General features: G+C 34.9%; 1 protein-coding gene across 7 annotated transcripts in view; it reads left to right on the top strand.

Annotated features, from left to right (window-relative positions):
• The window catches only part of LOC136026467 (calcium-dependent secretion activator-like), a 198481-nt gene that overhangs the window by 10399 nt on the left and 160150 nt on the right, over nucleotides 1-27932 (top strand). For all 7 annotated transcript variants that reach the window (XM_065703066.1, XM_065703070.1, XM_065703067.1 and 4 more), the window contains exons 2-3: nucleotides 1596-1734; nucleotides 25358-25525. In XM_065703066.1, coding sequence (XP_065559138.1) covers nucleotides 1596-1734; nucleotides 25358-25525 — 307 coding nt within the window. The remainder of the gene's footprint in view (nucleotides 1-1595; nucleotides 1735-25357; nucleotides 25526-27932) is intronic.

The raw sequence follows: 27932 nt of genomic DNA, 5'->3' as shown, positions 1-27932 counted from the left end.
CCTAAATCTTTAAGAATGACCTATGAATCACATAGGCCGTAGAATAAATAGTTGGAATTACTAAAAATACTTTAGCGGAAAGAGCGAGGTATTGTGAAGGAGACAAACCCTCTTATATACGTAATAATTTCTTTTCGTCTTAGGTTTAAATGATACTCCTTACTTACAGCTGAAAAAACTTTTTTTTTCAATTATTTTCCTCCTCCCATGTAATCTCTTCCCTCAGACTAAGCCCCCCCCCCTCAACGCGAAAAAGGCCCCCTGAAAACGTTTTTACACTTCCCTATAACCATTACTATATGTAAACAATAGTCAAAGTTTGTAACTTGCAGCCCTCCTCCTGGGACTGTGGAGATTAAGTCATCCGAAAAGACATAATTCTTAGGTTTTTCGACAATGCTGAACAAGATGCCTATCTCAAAATTTTGATCCGGTGACTTCGGGAAAAAATGAGCGTGGGAACCCTCCAATTTTCTAGGTGCCCTCCAATTTTTCTGGTCACTTAAAAAAGGGTACTAGAACTTTTAAGTACCGTTAGAATGATCCCTCTCGCAAAATTCTAGGATCACTGCGTCGACACGATCAACCCTGGAAAAAAACAACAAAAACATAAAAAAACAAAACAAATAAAGACGCATCCGTGATCTGTCTTCTGGCAAAACTACAAAATTCCGCATTTTTGCAGATAGGAGCTTGAAAATTCTACAGTAGGGTTCTCTGATACGCTGAATCTGATGGTGTTAATTTCGTTAAGATTCTATGACTTTAAAGATAGGGGGTATTTTCCCCTATTTTCTAAAATAAAGCAAATTTTCTCAGGCTCGTAACTTTTTGATAGTTAAGACTAAATTTAATTAAGCTTATATAATTGGAATCAGCATAAAGATATAATTCCTTTGAAGTAACTATTGGTATCAAAATTGCATTTTTTAGAGCTTCGGTTAATATTGAACCGGGTCGCTCCTTACTACTGTTGTTTAACACGAACTGTTTGATACACAATAATCCCTATTCTTCATTCCTTCAGTACCTACGTAGGTATCAGAGGCAAAGCTTTAGCGGAATCTATAGTACTCCATATGTTGTTTTATATTTATGTTTCTTCCCCGGTCACTTTGTATGGAATGGGTGGTTGTAAAGACATGGATAGGGACTCATTACATTGGAATTTGGACTTTTTAGTGCCAATTTAGGGACTGAAAGTGATTGAAGTGCAGCTATCCCTCCTTTTGTGCTCGATTTTGCTATCCGCCACCCGTAACCTCGTATGATATTAAATAAACAAAATATTTTTCTTAACTGATAGTAGGGAGTGAAATTAAAACTTAAAACGAACAGAAATTACTCGGTATATGAAAGAGACTGTTCCCTCCTCAACGCCCCGCTCTTCACTGTATTTTCTCCCATAACCATTAACTTACGAATTGACCACATCCCAGAGAAGTTGAAAGTCGTGGAAAAGGTTAGATTTGTTTTCCAAGACTTTTTTTAAATAATATATTCCATTATGTTTTAAGTATTTTTTACGATACAGGAGCTTGGATTCAGAATCAAAATGTTGAGGCCAAGGCAGTTGATTTTTTTTTCTATTGCAGATCTGCATCTCCAAGTGGAATATCTGGCTCAGACGCTTTGAGTCTTCCATCAGGAAACGCTTCAAGAACAAACTCCCTACCAAGGCCAACATCTCCAAGTCCGTCCTTGACCAGTGAAAGGGTTGAACAAGATTTACAGGTACTTTGTTTTTTAATTAGAATTAGTAAAAAGGCCATTATGTTTTTATGTATGGTAAATATATACAATATGAAATACAAGTGAAATACAAGAGGGTCAAACATCGATAGATATAACAGAATTTCAGAGATGTAGAGTCAAAGAAAAGAATATCTTGAAAATTTGTTGGTGCAGATTTAATCAAAATGAGTCTATAATTTGTTTTTCAGCAAAGGTGAAAACTCTTAAAAGGGGCTGCATTAGAAATAGAATCTCTATGCAATGCTCAAGCACATATATATATATATATATATATATATATATATATATATATATATATATATATATATATATATATATATATATATATATATATATATATATATATATATATATATATATATATATATATATATATAATGAAAAAAGAAATCACCAATGCAATAGCATCAACGCAGAAATAAACATACATACACCATAAAAAAAATTTACTATATAAACAAAAAGAAAGATAGAAGGAGAAAGGAAGAGTGTTTTCCTACTATGTATATAAGAAGAGACAAAAGCTTTTACCTCATCCTATTCTGCACTGCCCTAAAGGATATATATATATATATATATATATATATATATATATATATATATATATATATATATATATATATATATATATATATATATATATATATATATATAGCTAAAAAAGTCCCCTTTAACAGCTGCTCTGAATTAAAGGAAAATTATAGAAGGGACAAAGCTATTTTCTCTCATCTTCAAATGCTATTCCTCATAGGTCTAATGTAAATAAAAAATTTAAAAATGATACAAAAAACCGCTTTGGTTGTCTGTAAGACGACAGATGTCATGTTCACTTAACTTGAAAAGTTTTAATTCTTCTCTGACAAATTTATTTCGAAGATAGCTCTAATCTTGATTAGTTGAGCTGCAGGTTGAAGCTCATTCTTTCTAAAAAATATAATTCAACAATAGCTATTAACGGTGCTTAAATAGTGCGTCATAGAATTTTATTTGATCTGTATATTATTAAAGTAAAAAAAAAACAGTTTTTGCAAGTGCAAGTAAGGAGCAACATTAAAACTTAAAACGAACAGAAATTACTACATATATGAGGAGGTTTGCCCCCTTGTCAATACCTCGCTCCTTACGCCAAAGTTCGAATTTTGTTCCAATTCTTTAAGAATGATCCCTTAATCACAAAGGCTGTTTAATTAGAATAAATAGCTCTTTTGAAAATACAAAAAAAATTAATGTAAAGAGCAAGGTATTGACTAGGCGCACCTCCTCATATCCGTAATAATTTCTGTCTGTTTTAAGTTTTAATACTGCTCTTTACGTTAAGTTACAAAAACTTTTTTTTATATAATTTTTGACTGTTTTTTAAATAGTGCTGGGAATCTGGATCTCCCTTCATAGAAAATTTCTTTCCCCCATGAAAAATCCTTCCATGGAATGATCCTCCCACGTAGCCAAAATAAAATAAATAAACATGCATCCGTGATCTTTCTTCTAGCAAAAAACACAAAATTCCACATTTGCTTGAAAACTCTTTAGTAAAGTTCTCTGGTACGCTGAATCTAATGGTATGATTTTCATTAAGATTCTATAACTTTTAGGTGGTATTTCTCCCTTTTTTTTAAATAAGGCAATTTTTCTCGGGCTCCTAACTTTTGATTGGTAAGACTAAACTTGATGAAACTTGTATGTTTGAAATCAAACAGTTGCGCAATGTAGTAAGAAGCGAGCTGGCTCAATATTAACGAAAACTCTAAAAAACGGAATTTTGATACCAATATATACATCAAAGAAATTTATTTTTATGCTGATTTTAAATATATACGTTTCATCAAATTAAAATCAAATTCATCAAATCAGGCTCGTAAGTCAAAACTTACGAGCCTGAGAAAATTTACCTTATTTTCGAAAAAAGAGGGAAACACCCTCTAAAAGTCATATAATCTTAATGAGAATCACACCACCAGATTCGACTTATCATTGAACCTTAGTGAAGATGTTTCAAGCTCCTCTCTGCAAAAATGTAGAACTTTTGTAGTTTTTGCCAGAAGAAACATCATAGATGCGTATTTATTTGTTTGTTTTTATTTTTAGTTTTTCCCCAGGGATGATCGTATCGACGCACTGGCCCTGGAATGTCGTGAGAGGGCTCATTCTAATGGAAATTAAAAGTTCTAGTGACCTTAACAAGTGAAAAAAAATAGAGGGCAAATAGGCCCCCTCCGACGCTCATTTTTTCCCAAAGGTCACCGGATTAAAATCTAGAGATAGCCATTTTGTTCAACATAGTCGAAAAATGTAATAACTATGTCTTCTATCCATGGAGGAATTTATCATTGGGGAAGAGAATTTCCACATCCTCTAAAAAGAGGGAAACACCTTCTAAAAGTCATATAATCTTAATGGGAATCATATCACCAGGTTCAGCTTATCATAAAACCTTACTGAAAGCTCCTATCTGCAAAAATGTAGAATTTTGTATTTTTTGCCAGAAGAAAGATCAGAAGTTACGTATACTTATTACTAATAAAAACGTTCGGAGATAAAACTAAAAGCTCTAGTGGCCTTTTTAATTAACCCAAAAAATTGGAAGGTAACTAGGCTCACTCCCACGCCCCTTTTTTCTTAAACGCGTCCGATCAAAACTTTGAAAAAGCCATATAGCCAAAAAAAAAGTAAAATTAATGTGCAAATTTTGATTTAATTATTCATGAACGGTGAGCCGGAATCATAGTTCAGAAATTAAATAAAAAAACGAGTTTTTTTTTAACTGAAAGTAAAGAGCGACATTAAAACTTAAAACGAACAGAAATTATTCCGAATAATAAAGGGGGTTTCCCCTCGTCAATGCTCCGCTCTTTACGCTAAGATTTGACTCTTTCTAACAACGCTTCTCCTTAAAAGAATAAAAAACTTTAGCGTAAAGAGCAGGACATAAAGGGTGCTGTCCCTTTCATATACTGAATAATTTCTGTTCGTTTTAAGTTTTAATGTCGCTCTTTACTTTCAGTTCAAATTGTTTTTTTCTTTGGAATTTAATGAAAACTGGGTCAGTAGGCAACCTATGTCAACCTCTAAATAGAGATTTATTGCCCAATATGATCAGCGAATGATCTTCCATTTATTTTGACTTTTTGTTTTTGCTTATTTTCAGCATAAGAATCGAATTCCTTCGATGTATTTATTGGTATCACAATTTCGTTTTTTTTTAGTTTCGGTCATTACTGAGCCAGGTCGCTCCTTACAGTTCGTTACCACGAACTGTTTGATATCTCTTTCTAATAGCTTTTTCTAAAATTGTTATTTGGGTTCAATTGTTCTTTGTGTTAATGAGCAATGTTAAAGTTTATCTCTGTCAAGATAGTTACTCACGCCTACTCAATTTGTAACGCAAGATAGTAGCTTGGTTGGCTTCCCTGGTTTCTTGGAAAAGAAAAAGAGCGTTTTGGCTAGTTGTGGGCTAGGTTATATAAAAGATTTGGAATTTGGGGGAGATGGGAGGTGGTAAAAACAGAATATTTAAACATGCTGGACTGAAGGAGTACTCTTCACCTGTATCAGCCTCAGTTAAACTTTTACTACAAAACCCTTGTCCTAGTAATATCATTAATTCTACCAGCATTAATTCTAACTACATTGATTTTAACAGCATTAATTCTAACAGCATTAATTATACACATTTGCTGCCTCCTAACATTCAGAAGAACGTAATAAAGACAATTTTATGCGTTACTTTTTTCAAAAAGTTCAGAATTCAAACTTCATAAAATAGAGAGGACTGTCTTCTGCTTTCAGTCTCAGTTGAATTACCGCCATAATAAACTTAGTAGCACTAGTTTTAATTTTAGAAAAATTAATCTTGTGCAATTTAGGCCTTCTTATACTTACAAGAACGTGAGAAGTAGGTTTAGAACATTAATTTATGCGTAATTTGCATAAAAATTATAAATTCAAACTCTGTAACATGTGTGTTTTTTCAGTCCTGTTATATCTTCCATGAAACAGCTTGTGAGACAAAGTTCTGTTATATATAGATATTTATTACACCAACTTGTAAACTAACAAGTATCTGATTTGTGTTGAGGGGAAGGTGCGTATTAAAGTAAAATCGATTTAAAAATTTGTTTAAGGAAAATGCAAAAGCTAAGCTACATTAAAACCAAAGATAAGGAGAAATGAAATCCTAACAGAAATAATTGCCTAACAGAAACTACTATGAATGAAAAAATTAGGTCTAAAACGATAAAAAAAAATAATCTATTTAAACATAAAACGAACAGAAATTACAATCGACATGAGTAGGACTAACGTCATCTAGATTTTTTGAAGATCAAACAATCATTTGTACAGTTAGTTTACCCTCTTGTTTGTGTTCATTTGGGTCTCATTTATTCATTGTAGGTTCACCTCTTTTTTTTAATTGACATAAATGTTTCTTAATTAATAACGGGAATATTTGTAAAGTTTTTTCTTCCATTTTTCTGCTTAAAAATTAAGTTTTGGCTTTCTATTCATATTTTGGACAAACTCAGAATATGTAACGTATTCCCTCGTCAAACTTCAGGAGTAGTGAGGCTTAACAAATCTGACGGGAGCCCTATCCCTTTGAGTTCCGATCCCAACAATTTTTTTAAAATTTCTTCAAGACTCATTTGTTTGCTACGTCATAGGGAGTTTTCTAAGAAATGCAGGTGCCTGTTACGTAATTGGAGTTAAGGGTTTAGTTGGGTTGTTACGCTATAGGGTTTTTATTTTTGGTTTTTACATAATAGGGTTTTGGGCGTTACATAATAGGGATTGTTAGAGTCCATTAGTCAAGCAGGGAAGTTTTTAAGACATTTTCTTGACGTTTTTCAAGACGCTTCAAGACATCCTAAGACGTTTTTAAGACATCTCTCTTCAAGACGTTTGAAGACATTTTAAGAAGTTTTTTAAGACATCTTTCTGCAGGACGTTTTTCAAGACATGTTTTGAGACATTTTTCTTCAAGACGTTTCAAGATATTTCAAGATGTTTTTTAAAGACATTTTTCTTCAAGAATTTTTCAAGACGTTTCAAGGCATTTCAAGACGTTTTGTGAGAAATTTTTTCTTCAAGGTGTTTTTCAAGGGTTTATTAATATAAATAAACAAAAAAAACAAGCAAACGGCCCGAAGCAATGTTTGTTTGAGCTTGCAACCCCGGTACACATACAAACAAAAACAATACGAAAAAGGAGAGGAAAAAGAAAAAAAGGAAAGAAAAGAAAAAGAAAGAAAATTTAATTACCCTGTATTTCTTACAGAATTTATAGAGATGTTTTCTTAGAGGATGATTTAAACTTGTTGAAAAAATAGGAAAATACTCGTTCTTAGAGAATGTTTGGAGATGTTTTCTTAGAAAATAATCTTAGTTTGTTCAAAATGTAGGAAAATGGGGACACAAGAAATGTGACTTAAATCTATATTTTGATTATGTTTACTTGATACTATTTTCGCTCGAGTCTCAGCCTGTGACGCTCAATGGCTGCCAAACGTCATCGTTTAGCAAGAATTATGACATATATGATATTTTTCGTGCATTTTTATGCAAAAATATTCGTTTACACAAGAATCTAACGTTTAAACTCAATGAGAAAATCCCCATTTGCAAAGAATCCCTCAAAATAAATTTATAAACTAAAATATGACCATTGTTTTTATTTGAACTTGCTGCCTGCTGATTTCTGTTTGTGAAACATTTTGCATGTTGATTTTTCTCTTCGTGAAACTGATTTGTTACATGGAACTTGTAGCGCGTTTATTTTTTGTTCATGGAACTTGTGTGCGGATTTTTGTTCATGAAACTTGCTGTATGTTGATTTTTCTCTTCGTGAAATTTGTACACTGATTTTTCTCATCATGAAACTGATTTTGTTCATGGAACTTGCTGTGTGCTGATTTTTTTTCGTGGAAGCTACTGAGTGCTGATTATTTTTTGTTCGTGAAACTTGTTGCATATTGATATTTCTCTTCGTTATACATTGATTTTCTCCTTGTGAAACTGATTTTCTTCTTGGAACTTTTTGTGTGCTGTTTTATGTTGGTGGAGCTAGATGCATCCTGATTTTAAGAAACTTGTTGCATATTTCTTTTTCTCTTCGTGAAACTTTTACATTGATTTTTCTCCTCGTGAAACTGATTATATTCATTGGACTTACTGCGTTTGGATTTTGTTTCTGGAATTTGTTGCGAGCTGATTTTGTTCATAAAACTTGTTGTGTGCTGATTTCCGTTCGTGAAGCTTGTTGCACGTTGATTTTTATCTTCGTCAAACTTGAACATTGATTTTTTCTCCTCGCAAAACTGATTTTATTCATGAAAGTTGTGGCATGCTGATTATTGTTTGTGGTATCTGTTGTGTGCTGATTTTCGTTCGCGAAACTTGTGGATTGGTTTTTTTCCTCGTGAAAATGATTTTGTTCATGGAATATGCTGGTGTTGATTGTTGTTTGTGGAACCTGTTGCGTGCTGATTTTTGTTCGTCAAACATGTTGCATATTCATTTTCTCTCTGTGAAATTTTTACATTGATTTTCTCATCGTGAAAATGATTTTGTTCATGGAACGTGTTGCGAACTAATTTTTGATCGTGGAACTTGTTGCCTGTTGATTTTTGATCGTGAAACTTACTGTATGTTGAGTGTTATCTTAGTGAAACTCATACATTCATTTTTTTTTCTCGTGAACCTGATATTGTTCATTAAACTTGTTGTGGGCTGTTGGTTCTTGGAACTTGTTGATTTCTGGTTTTTGTTCGTGAAGCTTGTTGCATGTTGAATTTTCTCTACGTGACACCCGTATATTGATTTTTCTCTTCGTGAAAATGCCTTTGTTTATGGAACTTATTGGGAGCTGATTTTCATTCTTGAAACTTGTTGCACGTTGATTTTCCTCTTGGCGAAACTTGAACATAAATTTTTCTCCTCGTGAAAATGCTTTAGTTCATGGAACTTGTTGCGTTCTGATTTCTTGTTCCTGCAACTTATTGCAGGCTGATTTTGTTCGTGAAACTTTGCATCTTGATTTTTCTCTTGGTGAAACTTGTATATTGGTTTTTCTCCTCGTGAAACTGATTTTGTTCATGGAACCTGTTGCGCGCTCATTTTAGTTCCTGACACTTTTTATATGTTGATTTTTCTCTTCGTGAAACATGTACATTGATTTTTCCCTTCGTAAAACTTTTACATTAATTTTTCGTTTAGTGAACCTGATTTAGTTCATGGAACTTAATGCGTGCGGATTTTTTGTTCGTGTAACTTATTGCGTGCTGATTTTTGTTCATGAAACTTGTTGCATGTTGATTTTTTCTCTACCACAAACGATGCATTGATTCGTTTTCCTTGTGAAGCTGTGTTTTTTTCATGGAAATTTTGATGTGCTTGTTTTTGTTCGTGGAACTAGTTGTGTCCTGATTTTTTTGTTGTTAGAAGTTATTTCGTCCAGATTTTTGTTCGTGAAACTTGTTGCATGCTAATTTTTCTCTTCCTGAAACTTTTACTTTGATTTTTATGGTACTTGGTATTTACCAAGTGACCTACAGCGAACGCAATTTCTGTCGGTCGGTCTTTTGGACCCGGTTTTGCTAGTTTGGGCACTTACAGATAAGCTAGGAAGATGAAATTTGGCAGGTACATTTAGGGACCAGACCAGATTAAATTAGAAATAGTTGTTTTCCCGATTCGACCGTCTGGGGGGCGGTTAATTCCGAAAAATTAGAAAAAATGGGGTATTTTTAACCGACGAACGGATGATCGGATCTTAATAAATTTTATATTTAAAGAGATATCCTGTCTCAGAGTTTTTTTTAATTCCAACCGGGTCTTGTGACATTGGGGGGGGGATTTGGATGGGGAAACCTGAAATCTTTGAAAACGCTTAGATTCTAGAGATCAGGATGAAACTTGGTAGGAAAAATAAGCACAAGTCCTAGGTACGTGATTTACATAACTGGAACGGATCAGTTCTCTTTGGGCTAGTAGAGGGAGGGAGTTCATTCGGAAAAATGAGGTAATTTTAACTTAGAACGAGTGGTTGGATTCTAATGAAATTTGATATTTAGACGGATCTTGTAACTCAGACCTCTTATATTAATCCTGACCGGATCCAGTGTCATTGGGGGGGAATTGAGGGGGGGTGTAAATCTTGGAAGACGCTTAAAGTGGAGAGATAGGGATAAAACTAGGTGGGAAGAAAAAGCACAAGCCATAGATACGTGATTGATACAAGTGGACCAGATCTGCTCTCTTTGGGGGAATTTGGAAATTTAGAAAAATAAGGTATTTTTTACTTGCGAACAGGGGACAGGATCTTCATGAAACTTAATATTTTAAGGGACCTTGTGTCTTGGAGTTCTTGTTTTAAATCTTGACCAGATCTGGTGACATTTGGGGTGTTGGAGGTGGAAACTGGAAATCATGGAAAACGTTTAGAGTGGAGAGATTGTGATGATGCTTGAAGTCCTAGATACGGGATTGACATGACCAGACGAGATTGGTTTCTCTTTGGGAGAGTCGCGGGGGGGATATTTCGGAAAAAGTAGAAAAATGATGTATTTTCAACGTACGAACGGATGATCAGATCAGACCTAGTGTCATAGAGCTCTTATTTTAAATTCTCACCGTATCTGGTGACATTGGGGGGAGTTGGAGGGGGAAACCAAAAATCTTGGAAAATGTTTTTAGTGTAGAGATTGGGATGAAACTTGGTGTGAAGAATAAGTTCATGTCCTAGATACTTTATTGACATAACTGGACCAGATCTGCTCTCTTTGGGCGAGTTGGGGGTTTTTGCTAGTTTGGGCACTTCCAGATAGGTTAGGATGATGAAAGTTAGCAGGCATATCAGGGACCAGACTAGATTAAATTATGAATAGTGTCTTCCCCGATTTGACCATCTTTGCGGGAGCGAGCGAACAAGATATTTGAGAAAAATATTATTTGCCTATAAAAAAGTGATGGTTTTTCTTAAGTATGTCTTAGGTTCTAGGGGTATGATTCTCGCTTAGGGTGCAAAAAGTCTCAAGTTCGAATCCCGGACCACCCCAATATTTATATGAAGCAGATCTGAAACTTGATACCTGATCAATATAGCGATCGCTGAAAGTTGGCAGACATATCAGGGACCCGATCAGATTAAATTAGAAATAGTCGCTTTCCCGCTTTGACCATCTGGAGGGTAGTGGAAGTACGGTTAATTCGGAAAAAATTGAAAAAATGAGGTATTTTTATCTTACGAACGGATTATCAGATCTTATTGAAATTTGATATTTAGAAAGACCTTGTTTCTCAGATCTTTTTTCAATCCCTACCGGATGTGGTGACATTGGGAGAAATTGGAGGGGTAAACCGGAAATCTTTAAAAACACTTAGAGTGGAGATATCGTAAAGACACTCGCGGGAAGAAGCTCTTGGCTCTTCCAACATCCTCATAAGTGCTATGTGAGCTCTTGTTCTCTTCGTGAAAGTGATTTTGTTCGAGCAACTCGTGCGCGCTGATTTTTTTGTTCGTGGAACTTGTTGTGTTAGAGAAACTTGATTTCTCTCTTCGTGAAACTTGTACATTGACTTTTCTCATCGTGAAACTGATTCTATTCATGGAACTTGTTGCGTGCTGATTATTGTTTGGGGAACCTGTTGCGTGCTTATTTGTGTTCGCGAAACTTGTATATTGATTTCTTTCCTCGTCAAAATGATTTTGTTTATGGAACATATTGGTGTTGGTTATGTTTTGCGGAACCTGTTGCGTGCTGATTTTGTTCATGAAACTTGTTGCATGTTGATTTTTCTCTTCGTGAAAATTGTGCACTGATTTATCTTCTCGTGAACCGGATTTTGTTCATGGTACCTGTTATGTTCCGGTTTTTGTTCGTGAAACTTGGTGCATGTTGATCTTTCCCTTCACGACACTTGTTGCATGTTGATTTTTCTCTTCGTGAAACTTGTGCACTGATTTTTTCTTCTCGTGAAATGTATTTTGTTCATGGAACTTGTTATATGCTGGTTTTTGTTCGTGAAACGTGGTGCATGTTGATCTCATCCTTCACGACACTTGTTGCATGTTGATGTTTCTCTCCGGGAAACTTGTAAATTGATTTTTCTCGTCATGAAACTGATTTGGCTCATGAGTATTATTGTTTTTTTTTAGTTCTGTTCGTGGAACCTGTTGCCTTCTGATTTTCGTTCGTGAAACTTTTTGCATGTTGATTTTTCTCTTCGTGAAACTCGTACATTAATTTTTCTCCTCCTGAAACTGATTTTGTTCCTGGAACTTGTTGCGTGCTGATTTTCTGTTCGTGGAAATTGTTGCGTGCTGATTTTTTGTTCGTGAAACTCATTACATGTTGATTTGAAAGGGTACCTTTCACCGTTACTGATAAAGGGTCATCGTATTTTAGTTTTGCGTTTTGTTTTAAGGTTCTTTTTTTTATATTTTATCAGTTTACTCTGCACTGAGGACGGTCAAGTGGAGCTCTTGACCGAAATATTTCCATGATTTTGTTAGTTTTTTCACTGGCTGTTAATTATCCTCGTTCTTCTTTTCTTTTTGATTTTGAGTTTTGTTTTCTGTAATCTACCTGTCATCCTAAGACAAAACAAATTTTCGTCTAATCCGGATTTAAAAAAAAAGAAACAAGAACAATACAATAATTTGTTTCCATGGCTTTTGCTTCCTTTGAGGTATTCTTGTCCCTACATAACCTTTAAGTTTAGATCAAGCTGAGAAAAGAAATTAGTTGACCTAGGTTCAGGTGACACGTATTTATACAACCAATTTTCAGAATATTCTTAATTTTATTACAGTCTGTTTTGCTCTCTCTTTATGTCCTATGAGTTATAAATTCATCAGAGACGTGGAAAAATTTATCCTATTTTCGTGCATCACAATCCGATGCAGCCAAAATTAGTTATAAATTTACCCTCTGCATACGGGTCCACCTGACCACGTGAACCCGAGGTTTTGCAGATTTTTATAGTCGTCCTCGATATATTTCAGATATGTTATTTTGATATTCACAAAATTAGAGGTTCACAAGCCCCTTAGCACCCCCAGTAAATTTTAACTTGATCCTCCAAGCTGTTCCTGAGATAATGCAGATTTAGATAACCTGATTACAAAGTATTTTCTGAAATTTTCAACTTGATAGCTAAGGCTGTTCCCAGGACGTTGCAGATAAGTTTCTTTTATCACCTGGTAATATATAGTGTCTTTTGATTTGCCTATCTACCTAACCGTGAATAAACTGTGTGTCCCATGGAGGCATATGATGGGACATCGTTTTAAGTAGATGCTACAAGTCATTCCAGATATATTGCAGACACAATAGCCTAGTACCATATATTGTATTTTGATTTACCTATATACCTAAGATGCAATTGAACTGAATTGTCAAAAAGCCTTGTAGTACAAAAATGTCCTGGTGAATCTATACGTAACATTTTTAGCAGCCCCCTTCTCGACACAAAATTTAGTCCTCCCACCCCCTCCCCCGTTTTTTTATCTCGTATTTTGAGAGTTTCAATTCCGTTCTCTTATCTTTTTCTAAAATATCGTTGGAATGGCGTTTAGATAACCTGGATGGTGATTCCAGTGATAAAATTTCTTTTAATATGAGTCTCAGACTCTTTTTAAACATTTCCATAAATGTGTTTTCAAAATAACATTTTATTATTAAGACTAACGAACATAATAATTACCATTGTGGAATCAGCTACAAATGATAGTTTTTCTCACTAAAATTTTTTTAGAAGCTCAGTTTTGTAATTTTGGTGATTTTGTCTATTTTAAGCCCTTTTAAGGGATCAAAATGGAATTTACCAAAAGAAATCAGTGAATTTAGAAAGAGCGTAAAAGGCATCAATTTATTCGGTCACTTTCTTTTTGGTTAAATTATATGATATGGGTAAATTTGCCATCCAGCTTATCTCCTTTAATACTCCCTGAAAGTTTTAACCTGATATCTTAAGGCGTTCCAGAGATATTGCACACACGCCATTTTCATAACCTCGTAAAACACGGTGTATTTTGATTTACCGTGCCATTTAACTCTGCGAGGTTATAAATCCCATAGGAAAATATAGTGTAAAAAAGTTTTGGTGGATCAGAGACAAAAACTGGTTACTCCTTTACCCCTCCATTAAATGCAAAAATTTGAAGTTCCCTTACCCTGCCCTCCGTTTCCTTTTCCTAACACCAAGCACCGCCAACTTTGCTGTTTTCAAACACCAAGCCGTTCTGGAGACATTGCAGATATAATAACTCGTTTTGATTATAGGGATGGACAGAGTGTTTTTCGATTTACCTCTGTCCCCTCCCCTAGGTCAAGCTGTGAGGTTTGCTTGACCCTTTAAAGCTCCCTGAAAATCCGAACTCGATCCCCAAAGCCATTCCTGAGAGAAATTCAATGTATTAATAAATAGTAGTAGTTAAAGCCCTTGCCCCAGGAGCTGAGAGCCTCTTGTAATTCTCGGCGGCATATTTGTTGAACTGTTTAGCTATTTTAAACGAAATGGCAATTTCAAAATTTTATCAGATCTCTTAGGTAAATTGTAAGGAAGATAGCAAGGACACAAAAATGATGCTACTCGAAGCACTTTCGACAATTAAAAAGGACGCTAGAATTTTCAAATTCAAATTTCAATGACCCACTTCCGCTCCCAAGATATTATGAATAACTTCAACAATCACGTGCATGTAGCGTCTTTTGATTTATTCAGGTACATACTGAATCTTGGCATTGTGAATGATCCATAAAAGCTCACACGACATACAACCATTCAAGAACAACAAGTTTTTCGCCCATTTTCAGGCCTTCTAGCACCCCACATCTCCCCCAACAAATAGTATGCTTTTCTTGACCCAGAAGTTGATCTCTGAAATTTCGACCTATACAGAGACCTAAGATCAAAGAAGCTCCCCTTCCCTCTTTTTTCCATTTTAAAACCCATTTGCAAGCAATGGACAACTTGCATAATTTACTGGATTTAGCCCTGGGGTTGTGGGTTCATTATATCCTCGAAGGCATACATTTTTGAAACTTTAGGCTATTTTGAACAAAATGACTACCTTAAAATATTGTCTTTATGTCTTGGGTATTTGCAGGAGGGGGGCTATCAAGAAAGGCAGTAGGATGTTAATTGCTCTTAGAAAGGATCCTAGAACCTTAAATTTCACATTAAATGAGTCCCCTCTGAAGCTACTATGATCTCCTCTTTCATACAAAGTAGTATTTCTTAAGCACTGAAATAAGGAATCACTACTCAATCATCCACGTGATTGTCTTGGAAAAAAACGACTTTTTTACTCAGCTAAAATTATGCCAAGTTTGTCATTAGAACGTCTTGTCTAAACTAAACAGAAAAACAACTTCTTGATCAAAATGATGATAGATCTTTCTAAAAAGAAACATATTGCTTAACCATAAGTATGGGTTCCGTTATCACATATAAAGCATTTGCGTTTCTAGTTTTGTTATTGAGAATTTTTTTTCTATTAGATTTTTTTTGCGTTACTTTACTTCTTCTTCTTACATAGTGAGCTAGGAATAAATAAATGGTTATTATCATATCTACATGGTATGGGATTCTTCAAATCAAATATGACACCATCGAATGATTTTTATTATGAATCTAGTTCATTTTATATATTTATACAAAAATATTGCATTGACCTAGGAACACGCGAAAAATACAATGAAATAAATAATTTTTGAGATTGAAAAATTCTAAGTGAATCAATTATTTTGATTGAATATATTTTAGTATGACCATCACTTGTTCTTTTCAATCAAACAGTTCGTGGTAACGAACGTAGTAAGGAGCGACCCGGCTCAATAGTAACCAAAACTCTAAAAAATTGAATTTTGATATCAATAGCTACATCAAAAGAATCGCATTTTAATGCTGATTTTAAATATATAAGTTTCATCAAGTTTAGTCTTATCCATCAAAAGTTACGAGCCTGAGAAAATTTGCCTTAATTAAGAAAATAGGGGAAAACACCCCCTAAAAGTCAAAAATGACACCATTAGATTCAGCGTATCAGAGAACCCTACTGTAGAAGTTTCAAGCTCCTATCTACAAAAATGTGGAATTTTGTATATTTTGCCAGAAGACAAATCACGGGTGCGTGTTTATTTGTTTTTTTTTCAGGGGTCATCGTATCGACAAAGTGGTCCTAGAATGTCGCAAGAGGACTTCATTCTAACGGAAATGAAAAGTTCTAGTGCCCTTCCAAAAAAATTGGAGGGCACCTAGGCCCCCTCCCACGCTCATTTTTTCCCAAAGTCAATAGATCAAAATTTTGAGATAGCCATTTTGTTTGACTCATTGCCACAATTCTACTTTTTAAAACAATTAAAAGCTTTAGCGTAAAGAGCGAGGGATTGCGGAGGGGACAACCCATTTCATATACGGAGTAATATCTGTTCGTCTTAAGTTTTAATGTCGCTCCTTACTTTCAGCTAAAAAAATTAGTTTTTTTTCATATAATTGACATTCAATTGACAATAGTCAGTGTTTCCATTATAAGAATTTCTATATATTTTTCAATGATACCTTTGAAAACAGTGCTTATTTTGAAGTCTTCTAAGTCCTTGTTTATCTTCATGTCCTTAGAAATAACACTTTAGTTCTATTATTTCTCTTTATAAGATCACCAAAATTCTAGTATTGGGCTTTGAGCTGTAATTTCTTCGTTTGTTAGTGTTTGAACCATAAAATGTAGCTTTTCTTCGTTTTTTCCTGTTTTAAAATGAAAAATGTTTTTGAACCTGAATTCAATAATTCAATATCTAATTTGCATTGTAGCTTCAGTTTTTATGGCACTTGGTATTAACCAAGTGACATGTAGCAATCGCCAATTCTGTCGGTCTGTCTGTCTGTCTGTCGGTCTGTCGGTCCCGGTTTTGCTACTTTAGGCACTTCCAGGTAAGCTAGGACGATGAAATTTGGCAAGCGTATCAGGGACCGGACCAGATTAAATTAGAAATAGTCGTTTTCCCGATTTGACCATCTGGAGGGGAGTGGGGGGCCGGTTAACTCGCAAAAAATAGAAAAAATAAAGTATTTTTAACTTATTGAAATTTGCGATTGGATCTTAATGAAATTTGATGTTTGGAATGATATTGTGTCTCAGAGCTCTTATTTTGTATCCCGACCGGATCTGATGACATTGGGGGGAGTTGGAGGGGGGAAACCTAAAATCTTGGAAAACACTTAGAGTGGAGGGATCGGGATGAAACTTGATGGGAAAAATAAGCGCAAGTCCCAGATACATGATAGTTGGGGGGTATTTGGGGGGGGGGGAGTAATTCTTAAAAATTAGAAAAAATGAGGTATTTTCAATTTACGAACGGGTGATCGGATCTAAACGAAATTTGATGTTTAGAAGGATATCGTGTCTTAGAGCTCTTATTTTAAATCCCGACCGGATCTGGTGACGGGGGCGGGGAGTTGGGAGGGGGAACTTAAAACTTGGAAAACACTTAGAGTGGAGGGATCGGGATGAAACATGGTGAGAAAGATAGTCACAAGTCCTAGATAGATGATTGACATAAACGGAATGGATCCGCTATCTTTGGGGTGGTTGGGGGGGTATATCTGAAAAATTAAAAAAATGAGGTATTTTTAACTTACGAACGGGTGATCGGATCTCAATGAAATTTGATATTTAGAAGGATATCGTGGCTCAGAGTACCCGACCGAAGTGTGGTGACATTGGGGGGGAGTTGGGAGGGGGAAACCTAAAACTTGGAAAACACTTAGAGTGGAGGGATCGGGATGAAACTTGGTGGAAAAAAACACGAGTCCTAGATACATGATAGACATAACCAGAACGGATCCGCTCTCTTTGGGGTAGTTGGTGGGGGGGGGTTAGTTCTGAAAAAATAGAAATAATGATGTATTTTTAACTTACGAACGGGTGATTGGAGGTCCATGAAATTTGTCATTTAGAAGGATATCGTGTCTCTAAGCTCTTATTTTAAATCCTGACCGGATCTGGTGACATTGGGGGAAGTTTGGGGTGGGGAAACCTAAAATGATGGAAAACGCTTAGATTGGAGGGATTGGGATGAAACTTTGTTGGAAAAATACGCAGAAGTCTTGAATACGTGATTTACATAATTGGAACGGATCCGCTCAATTTGGGGGGGGGGTAATTCGGAAAAATGAGAAAAAATGACGTATTTTTAACTTACGAAGGAGTGATCGGATCATCATGAAACTTCATATTTAGAAGGACCTCGTAAATCAGATATCTTATTTTAAATCTCAACCGGATCAAGCGTAATTGGGGGGGGGGGGGCAGTTGGGAGGACCGGAAATCTTAGAAAATGCTTAAAGCGGTGAGATCAGGATGAAACTGGATGGGAAAGATAGAAACCTGTCTAAGATACGTGACTGACATAGCTGGACCGGATCTGCTCTCTTTGGTTGAATTGGGGCCGGGGGGTAATTTTGAAAATTGAGGTATTTGTAACTTACGAAAGGGTGACCAGATCTTTATGAAATTTGATATTTAGAAGGATCTTGTGCTTTAAAATTCTAATTTCAAATTCCGACCAGATCCTGTGACATTCGAGGGAGTTGGAGGGGGAAACCGGAATTCTTGGAAAACATGAAAATTGGGGTATTTTTATCTTACGAATAGAGATGATCAGATCGTAATGAAATTTGATTTTTAGAAGGAATTCGTGTCTCAGAGCTCTTATTTCAAATCCCGACCAGATCTTTTGACATTGGGGGGAGTTGGAGGGGGAAATCTTGGAAAAACATTTGGAGTGGAGGAATCGGGATGAAGCTTGGTGGATAGAATAAACAAATGTCCTTGATACGTGATTGACAGAATCGTACTGGATTCGCTCTCTTTGGGGGACTTGGGGGGAGGGGCTCAGTGATTTGGCGAGTTCGGTGCTTCTGGACGTGCTAGGGTGATGAAAATTGGTAGGCGTGTCAGGGAGCTGCACAATTTGACTTGATAAAGTCGTTTTACCAGATTCGACCATCTGGGGGGCAAAAGGGAGAGGAAAAATTAGAAAAAAATAGGTATTTATAACTTACGAGTGGGTGATCGGATCTTAATGAATTTTGATATTTAGAAGGACTTTGTGACTCAGAGCTCTTATTTCAAATCTTGACCGGCATTAAGCCTCTTATTTTTCTTTTTAAATCAATCTATTGATTCAAAGAATGTTGTTAGAGCTCATACCATATTATCTCTTGGCTCTTAGCTCTTCTCGCCTCGTCACAAGTGTCAAATGAGCTCTTAGCTCTTGTTTTTTATTGGATGCTATTTTTTGTCTTATTTATTTTTTGTTTGGTCGGAAAAATTGTCTTCAGCGTGTGATCTGTATTTAAACATTTGGTTTGTCTTTAGTATTGTATTGTATCAGATTAACGACGTGGTGTGTCTTTTGTATTGTAGTTACTCTGTTTTTTAAACTTATTTGACTGTTTTTTATCTTTTCGTTTGTCTCTAAAAAGAAAGACAGTGTAGTTTAAGAAATCCATGGCGCTTATTGAACATGAACTTTACAATGCATTTACTGTGATTGAGAGAGTATACAAATAGAAAGCCTTAGAAACGTGACTTCTTTCGCTAATCAATGAATGTATAAGGCTCCAATAAAGGAAAGCTGTTTTGGAGAATAATCAATAAGAAAATTGATTTAAATTAAGTTTTCCTTTCAAGTTGCATAATAAGATGGAAAGTTGAATTTCTATTAATAGAAAAGTCGCTTTAAGGCTTTATCTTATAGGGCACTGTCATTTAATGTATCTGGAAATAAAGAAAGTGTAGAATTCTTGAAAAGCCTTTCAGGATAAAGGCTTAATTAATTACAATATAATGTTAGCTGTTTACTAAGAGTTAAAATATAAAAGAGTCATTCAAATTTGTTTGGCGGGCTAGTAGCTAGCAAAAATGCTAGTTTTCTAATGTTTGTATAATCATTTTGAAATTTATGTATTGAGTTTGTTTCATTCCAGAAATCTGAAAGAAATTTGAGTTTTTATTATGTAAATGTCGTGAAAACTAATTTTTGGCAAAATGATGTCATTTTGCGTGTGTCAATTAATTTTTTAGCTTATGCGCATTTGTACACTTATAAATTTACTTATAAAAAGTAAATTGACATTTACTGTAAATTTACATTTACATTTACAACTATATTACATTTATAAAATTTAGCCTGGGAGTGAAGGAGGTAGCTCAGGTGCAAAATTTCAGCACAAGCTTTTCTAAAACCTGGTTACTTCTGTTTTTTATATAAATTATCTAAAAAAAAGTTGAAAAAGAAATCAGTAAAATTTTCAGCCCTTAATGCCGGCTTTTCCACAAGCTAGAATTTACATTTCCATATTATGTGGGTATTCTATAGTATCTAAGTTTGCGGAAGTAGCTTATAAACTCTACGATTGCCCAAAACCAGAGATAATGCTTGCTAATTTGTTACAATAAAAACATAGATGGCATGAAAGGAACTTCCTTTGTGTAAGTTACGGGTGGAATCATTACATGTTAAAACTCGTAGCTGCAAATCAGAACTATAGATTTTAGGAAACTGGGGCCATATTTCTTTGGAGTCCCTCAACCAGATCGAAATGTCAATACTTCTCGAAGGGGAAAATTACTTTTGCACCCTACACCAGATAATGTAAATACTGTCTTGCCATCTGCATGACTTGTTCATTTTTTACAGGAAACTGCAAGATGTACCCCTAACCTTTGAAATTTTTATGTACCGAAACTAGTGTCTCTCTTTACTAGGAATAGATATCGAAGGGGTGATCTGCAATAATGAAATTGTAGAGTTATAAAATCTTTCGAAGATTTTAAGGAAAAAATCTATTTAAAAAAAAGCGTAAAAGCAAGCCTGAAAATTTTTTGTGGCTCTGCTATGAGCCATTTCAAGTGACGACCTATCTCTTATAGAGCCTAAATATAACCCGATCAGGGCAATTTGCTGCATAAATTGTAGAGAGTTATAAAATCTTACTAAGATTCTAAGGAAAAAATCTATTTAAAAAAAAAGTGTAAGAGCAAGCCTGAAAATTTTCAGTGGCTCTGCTATGAGCCATTTCAAGTGACGACTTGTCTTTTATTGAGTCTAAATATAACCCGATCAGGGCAATTTGCTTCGTAAAACAAAACAAATATGCTATCTTTATAAATGAGCAATAACTGTATATTTATTTATTTATGTACGCATTTTTTCTCGAAAACTGCTCTATGTTGTTTCGGGAAAATTGGCACCCTGGTATATTCTGGCCTAAAAAAAACGATTTAGATAGGTCAGAAAATTCATTAAGAGCCTTAATTTTGGGGAAAAAAAACTATTTATGTGATTAAAGTCATTTTGTTTATACATCCGGTATTGAAATAACGTTGTTACACTTGTCAGACTTATATGGAAAAATTAAAGATTTTCATGTATAGAGAAGTACATTAAATTCCTTAAAGAGCAAAAAACTGGTAATTGCAAAAATATTTGTATATGTTTTGACAAGGGATTACAACAATTCCAAAACCTTAAAAAAGAAAACTAAAAGATTGAAACTTAGTAGAAATCGTCGTTAGAAATCGGATATTCGTGTTGAGCGTGATTGTATTGACTGAACTAAGTTTAACCAAAAAAATATTATGGCTGAAAACTACGTAGGTGTTACATGACTTCTCAACGACTTAGCCTCGAAACAGAATGTATTCGTTGGCGAAAAAGTTATACTACCCTCATCATTCGTCGAATCAACACACTACTTTTCTGAAAATTTTGAAGACGCCTTGGCTATTGTTCGTCTCCTTGGATCCCCATATTTCTTTATAACTGTGACTTTCAATCCTGACTGGCCTGAATTTGAAGAAGCAGCAAGCATTGAATTTGATGATAACTCTATTATAGAACAGTCCCCTCAAGATCTTCCATCATAACATATGTGTATACGATTGAGTTTCAAAAACCTGGACTACTACATATGTATTTTCTGTTGATCATGAGCCCTCGGGATTGGACCCATAAACCAGTTGAAACCGATTATCTTATTTCAGCAGAAATTCCGAATTCCAACGATTCTTTATTAACAGAATAAGTCATAAAGTGGATGATCCATAATCGTTGTGGAAGTTTAATTCCGCATGCGAGTTGCATGATCAATAAAATTGGAAACTTCCTGTGCCGCTTCACTTTTCCAGAACAATACAGTTCAGTCACATATCTCGCCGATGATGAAAAACCAAAGAATCAGAGTCGTTATGATTCAAAATTAGAGGAAAGGAATGGAGAAGAATTTTCACATGACCGTGCTGTTTATCGAAAAGATTTTAATAATCGTCGAATTACTCGTTATAATCGTCATGTCGCCACTAATCCTTATTAACATAGAAAATTTCAATGTCACATAAATGTCGAATATATTTGAAATATAGGTCCGGCCAAGTACTGTCGAAATAAGATCGTTCAATAAAGATTGTCGAAAATAAACAGTGCAAGATTTACAATGAAGCAGAAGCCTATGTGGAAGGACGCTGCATTACACCAACTGAAGCCTGCTGGCGACTATTCAGGTACGATATCCAAAAAAAGAGGCATGTGGTTCAACGTTTAAATTTGCATTTGCCGGGAAATTACCTAATGCAAAATATCAGCCAAGCTAAGAAAATGTTGCAGATATTGGACAACAAGGCTCAATGTTGGACGCATATTTTCGACACAACAAGGCGTTAAAAATAATGAAAAACTCAGAGTTTCTCTATTATTGGGAAATGCCTGAACACTCTAGATGGAATGGAAATACTAGTACATGAGAACTAAGAATCCGTCGATCGTGTCATTGGAGGAATCCACAACACAAATTTTTTAGCTCTCCCCAAGAGCTTCTACTTGGGAGTATTTTGTCTCACGTGAATAATACAACAAATTTTTAAGATCTTAAAACAGTTGATACCATTATTATTCCCCATACAAAAAAGCATGCTTGGCTCATAGCCTTGAATTTGACGATAAGCAGTGGTTCGACATCCTAGAAGAATCGGCATTGTCCAAAAAGCCTTATGTAATGAGAATACTCTTCACACGGGCTCTTGTTTTTGGTAATCCCGCTGATCCAAAAGCTCTTTGGGAAAGATCCAAAAATTAGTTGGCTGTGGATTCCATTCGGAATGAAAGACGGAGTAATTCATCTGAAGATGTTGCAGTGAAGCGTGTATCTCGCATTATTATATCCAAGTTAAATACGATGGCAATAGAAGGTCGAAAATTTAGTTTTTGAGTGCAACGACATGGCATGGACAACATTGAGACCAACGAAAATGACCAAAGCTTGTAATTTCTAAATTCTAGTGAGTCAGCTGTTACTGGAAATAGTATGTATCGACTTCTGCAAGCAAAACAATCGGAAACTGTTTCCAACATTGTATATGCTGTCAATGATCCTAATTATGTTGGAATTTTTTTTTTTATAGATGGACCAGGTGATTCCGGCAAAACATTTGTTTGTAAGGCCTTGGACCACATTATGTGTGGAAAAATTTGTAAAGTATAATGTATGGCCTTTACAGGAATAGTAGCAACTTTATTGCCATTTGGACCGTCGTTGATACATTTTGCCATCGTTGATTACATTTATATCCTTGAACACTTAACCCTCGTGATACGGCTTCTTGAAACATCAGAATTTTTCAGGAAAAAATTGATCAGATATACGGTGATTTGAGAGGACAACCAGCAAAATATTCTTCACTTTGTTACCAACCAATGGGAACTTAAAGGAAATGATAGTTCAAGAAAAATGCTGCATCTTTACTTGAATGTTTAAAGTGACATTAAAATTCTTAAGCGACAAGTGTTTGCTTTAACTGCACATATAGATCTTAAATTTTGGTTTCTATTCGAACGACACTTCTCTGTTGGTTTAAGATGTTGTAAATCAACGCCATATCCAGAGAGCAAGGGGGTTTGACCCCCCCTCTCGAAATGTTTGTCTGACTTTTAAAAAATAACAAAAATGGATAGGAACAGATTTCTTATGTGTATTTTTTTTTTTTTTTTTGTTCTCCCCACCTAAAAAAATCTGCGTTAACCCAAAAAAAATAAGTCCTGGATACAGCCCTGCCGTAAACATTAGGTATTTTTGTATGTTGTTATAAAGATAAACCAGACTTGTTTTTCTATCGTATGTGATCAGTATAATGTAGCTAGTTCAATGAAAAGGTTTGACTCCACAATATAAAACAACGTGAAACGCTTTCCATATACTGGTTATAAAATTTACATGACAATCTTTACATGCATAAAAAGTAATAAAAACGCATAAAACCCAGTTTCGGCATGTATTTATTACCGTAACTGAAATATTTTGTTTATGTTTTGTGTCTCTTTTATTGACTATATTAACTTCCTTCGTCCTTCTATAAAAGGGTGTCAGTTCACGAAAATGAGCAATATAGTTGTTTCAATGATAATACCGAAGAGCAGAGGGGATGAGGGAAAAAATCTAAGAGGGAGGACAAAAAAAAACCCAATCCTCCAATTGATGCACCAGTTTCTATAACTCAATATCCAGCATTTTCAACCTCTTCTTTACCTATCTCATTGTTCGCCACGTGGAATAGCCCTCAAAACAGTATTAGTAGTTTTGGGAGGTTTTCTTGTGTAAATCAGAACATAAAAAGTTACTTTTAAATCATGACACAGGATGGAAGCAAATTGCTGGTGAATATCATGGGTCGATTTGTTTTTGTTTTTTTCGTTGTATTGCTAATTTAAATTAGTTGAGCCATTGGGCACAGGTCAGTTGACCTTCTAGCAATTGTTGTTTCTTTGATTTCTTTCATTGTATAAACTTGTGAAAAGAAAGATGTTAGATATTGTTTTTTTTTCGTGATATATGTATCCGAAGAATAAACAACTTCTCAAATCAAAAGAAAAAAGTTCTTGACTTTTTGTATATTTTAACTAGACCTAAATCTGTTTGTATAACAGATCTGTTTAGAACGGTTAAATTAAGACTAGAAAAGAAAGAAATCCAGAAATGGTGGTGTGAGCTAGGTCTGCCCAAGAGTTTAGTTATATATAGGCAAGTCAACTCCAGATATAGAATGAAAGTTTATTTGAAGTTTAATATTTCTGTTAAATTTATAAGAATGTGGATCCCTTGAGAGTAAACTGTCTGCTAGTGGGGGAAAGCAACTTTTTGAAATTTAAGGGAATTACTAAAGAAAAGAAACATTGCCCGTTCTGCAAAGCGATGGAAGTTGAATTAGGCAATTTTCTCCCGAGGTACCGCGAATTACCTCAAATTAGGGTCAATTGGCTGGAGGGAAATTTTAATGTGCTACTTCTTTGCATTTTTACATCGAACGGTTGCCAACAAACGATTGTTATGGTGGGAAATTTTTAGTCGAAGGCAGTGGAGGTGGGGCGCAAAGGACCCAATTAAAAGTACATAGTATTTGGTTAAATTTCAATATGTTTGCAATTAAATGCATTTAATTACGACTTTCGTATATAGGCCTCGGGTTTTCCAACTCAAATTATATTATGTTATTGTATAATAATATTAATATTATATGATATATAATGATAATGTTATTATACAGGAGCGGCAAGAACGAGAAGAAGAAGAGAGGAAAAGGCGAATTCAGTTGTACGTGTTTGTCTCTCGATGCGTCGCATATCCATTCAATGCGAAGCAAGCAACTGATATGACAAGGAGACAGACGAAGGTTACTAAACAACAGTTAGACACACTTCAGAGTCGCTTCATAGTGAGTTTTTATTTTAAAGCTTTAAATAGATTCCCGCTTTACCTACGTTGAGACTACGAAAGAACAATTATAAATTTAAAAGACTGATTCATTGCTTGTTAATTATTGTTTTATACAAGGTTGTGCCACTCTAATTTTATTTGATGGTATTTTTATTCTCTTCACACAATTTTTTCTAGCTATCTTATTTTTTTCTTTGATGTAAGTATCAGATGTTTTTCTTATAAAGAAAAAAAAGCCTGTTAAGACCACACAATCTCATTTGTAGCCTTAACGAATTCGATGTGCGGTGGCTAATATGTTTGTATATTTATTTAAAATAAAAATCTTGTTTTTATTTCTATTATGATGGAATAAGCGCTTCTTTGTGTTCCTACAGGAAATCTCTCATAGTGAAATAATTCTTTTTCTAATTTTTTTGATGCACTACTTGGAGGATTGTTCTTCATAAGATTGTCTTGCGAACATTCAAAGATTTAGTTTAAAAAAAAGGAGGTCTACTGAGGGCCAGTAGTGTAATAAAGGTATAATAGTGCTGTGTTATAAATCGAATAAAGGCCAACATTGTAGATACATAGGCAACCAAAAAGACTAATTCAATTAGATGACTTTATAAAACTATTGTACTTGAGCAGTAATTATAAATGTCAGTCCGTGCATTTTTTTCTCAGGGTTAATGCTTCGTCAGAAAATGATTTCAGTTGTTTCATTACATGGAGTTTTACTCTTGCAGTAGAAAACTGGATTCCACAGCCTATATAGAACGCATGGACGGATAATAGATTGATAAATCTATTAACAAATGAAATAATATCATTTTTATACAAGTGGGGGGGGGGGGTAATGCCAGAATTAACGGTGGTCAAAACATAATATTTCTGGTCAAATTTTTAGGTCAAAACATAAATTTCTGTTCTCACTCCCGGATTAGTGCCAAGATCTTTAAACGCTGATTGGCTGTGGGAGTGTCGGAGGTTCAGGCCTAGTCTAAAGATGTGTGTTGAAATCCTTCTATGAGCAAGATACGACTCCATGCAATTGGTGTCTACATAGGCTGTGGGTTTGGCATAGTCGGAAACGACACAAGGCACATCTACGTTCGTTGGTGTCTTGGAAATTCCATGAACGTAAATTTAAATGTGTGTCTACCCTACGCTAAATCCTGGTCACTTTTTGATTGTCTAGACGGGGAAAACAGTAGTTTTCAGAATTCTTTTGTTCGTCGCCTCTCTATCGGTTTATTACGGACACCTCATTTGGCTTGGTCAATGCCCGTGCTGAGCTCCCTTCGTGAGAACCTCTAAATCTAAAACCTGTGTATTTTGATTTAAGCAATATTTGACTGTTCTGTCTTTTGAGTTCTTTTTATCACTCTTAGGTTTTGCGTCGAGAATCGTAGGGAATAATTACTTTGCGTACATTTCTTTTCAGAGGTGCATTTTATTATCGTTAACGAGAGGTATTAGAGTCTGAGCCTCATTGCCGCTAGATTCTTTTTTGCCCTCTCGTTTTGTTCCAGACTTTTTCTTCCAGATTTCTTTCAGACTTCCAGACTTTTTCATTTTGGGTTTTTTGCTCCTCTTAAATAGGAATTAAATAATCTTCTGTAAAGCATTATGATGACTGCTAGAGCAAGGACATAAAGATGGCTTGCTATGGAGCTTTTCTTAGTTGTTTTTTAGTTAGTATCATATCCAGTACAGGGATGTCAAGAGAAAGTTGTTTTCTTGTTACCATGGTGTCAATTTCAATTATTCACTGGGAGGCTACATAACATTTTCTGTTTCTATCTTGTCTCTCGTTCGGCGAATTTATCATCAGGTGAATGCCTTGTCCTCAGTAATGGGCTACTCCGTAGTGTGTCATCTCTAGCTTAGATTGGATTCAGTTGGTGTCAAATTGACTGCTTTAGTTCAGTTCTATTGTTTCAGTCATTGTCAAATTTCGGTCAGTTCTCTTATAAGTTATAAATCATTAAATTCGTCCATTTCATTTTGGCCTCCATAGAGCTTATTCTCGTAACGGCCTCACTTAATTGCCTGTTGATTTTTCCATTTGTGAAGTTTATTTTTTATTTGAATGAGTATTCTATTCACATTCGTCTCTTCATATGGAGGTGCTCCCTTTATAAAGTTCAACCTAAAATAAATTTCATCAAGGCACTTTGTATGAGCTATGTGCTATAATCTTTTTGAAATCTGTATTGGAAAAATTTTATTAAACATTCACTGAAGTGGAGTCTATATGTGTATCATCCCAGAAAGGGGCTCTTTTGATTAGGGAAGCTATTTCCGTTCCGTTTGAAACAAATTATCGCTCGAGTGCTGAATGAGAACTTTAACCGTGGCTCTCACTCCTTGGGCTTTTCTCCAAAATCAATATATATATATATATATATATATATATA

This window comes from Artemia franciscana, chromosome 4, assembly GCF_032884065.1.
Source record: "Artemia franciscana chromosome 4, ASM3288406v1, whole genome shotgun sequence".
Lineage (NCBI taxonomy): Eukaryota > Metazoa > Arthropoda > Branchiopoda > Anostraca > Artemiidae > Artemia > Artemia franciscana.
The sequence above is the reverse complement of the archived record's forward strand: the minus strand, read 5'-3'. Positions and strand labels throughout refer to the sequence as shown.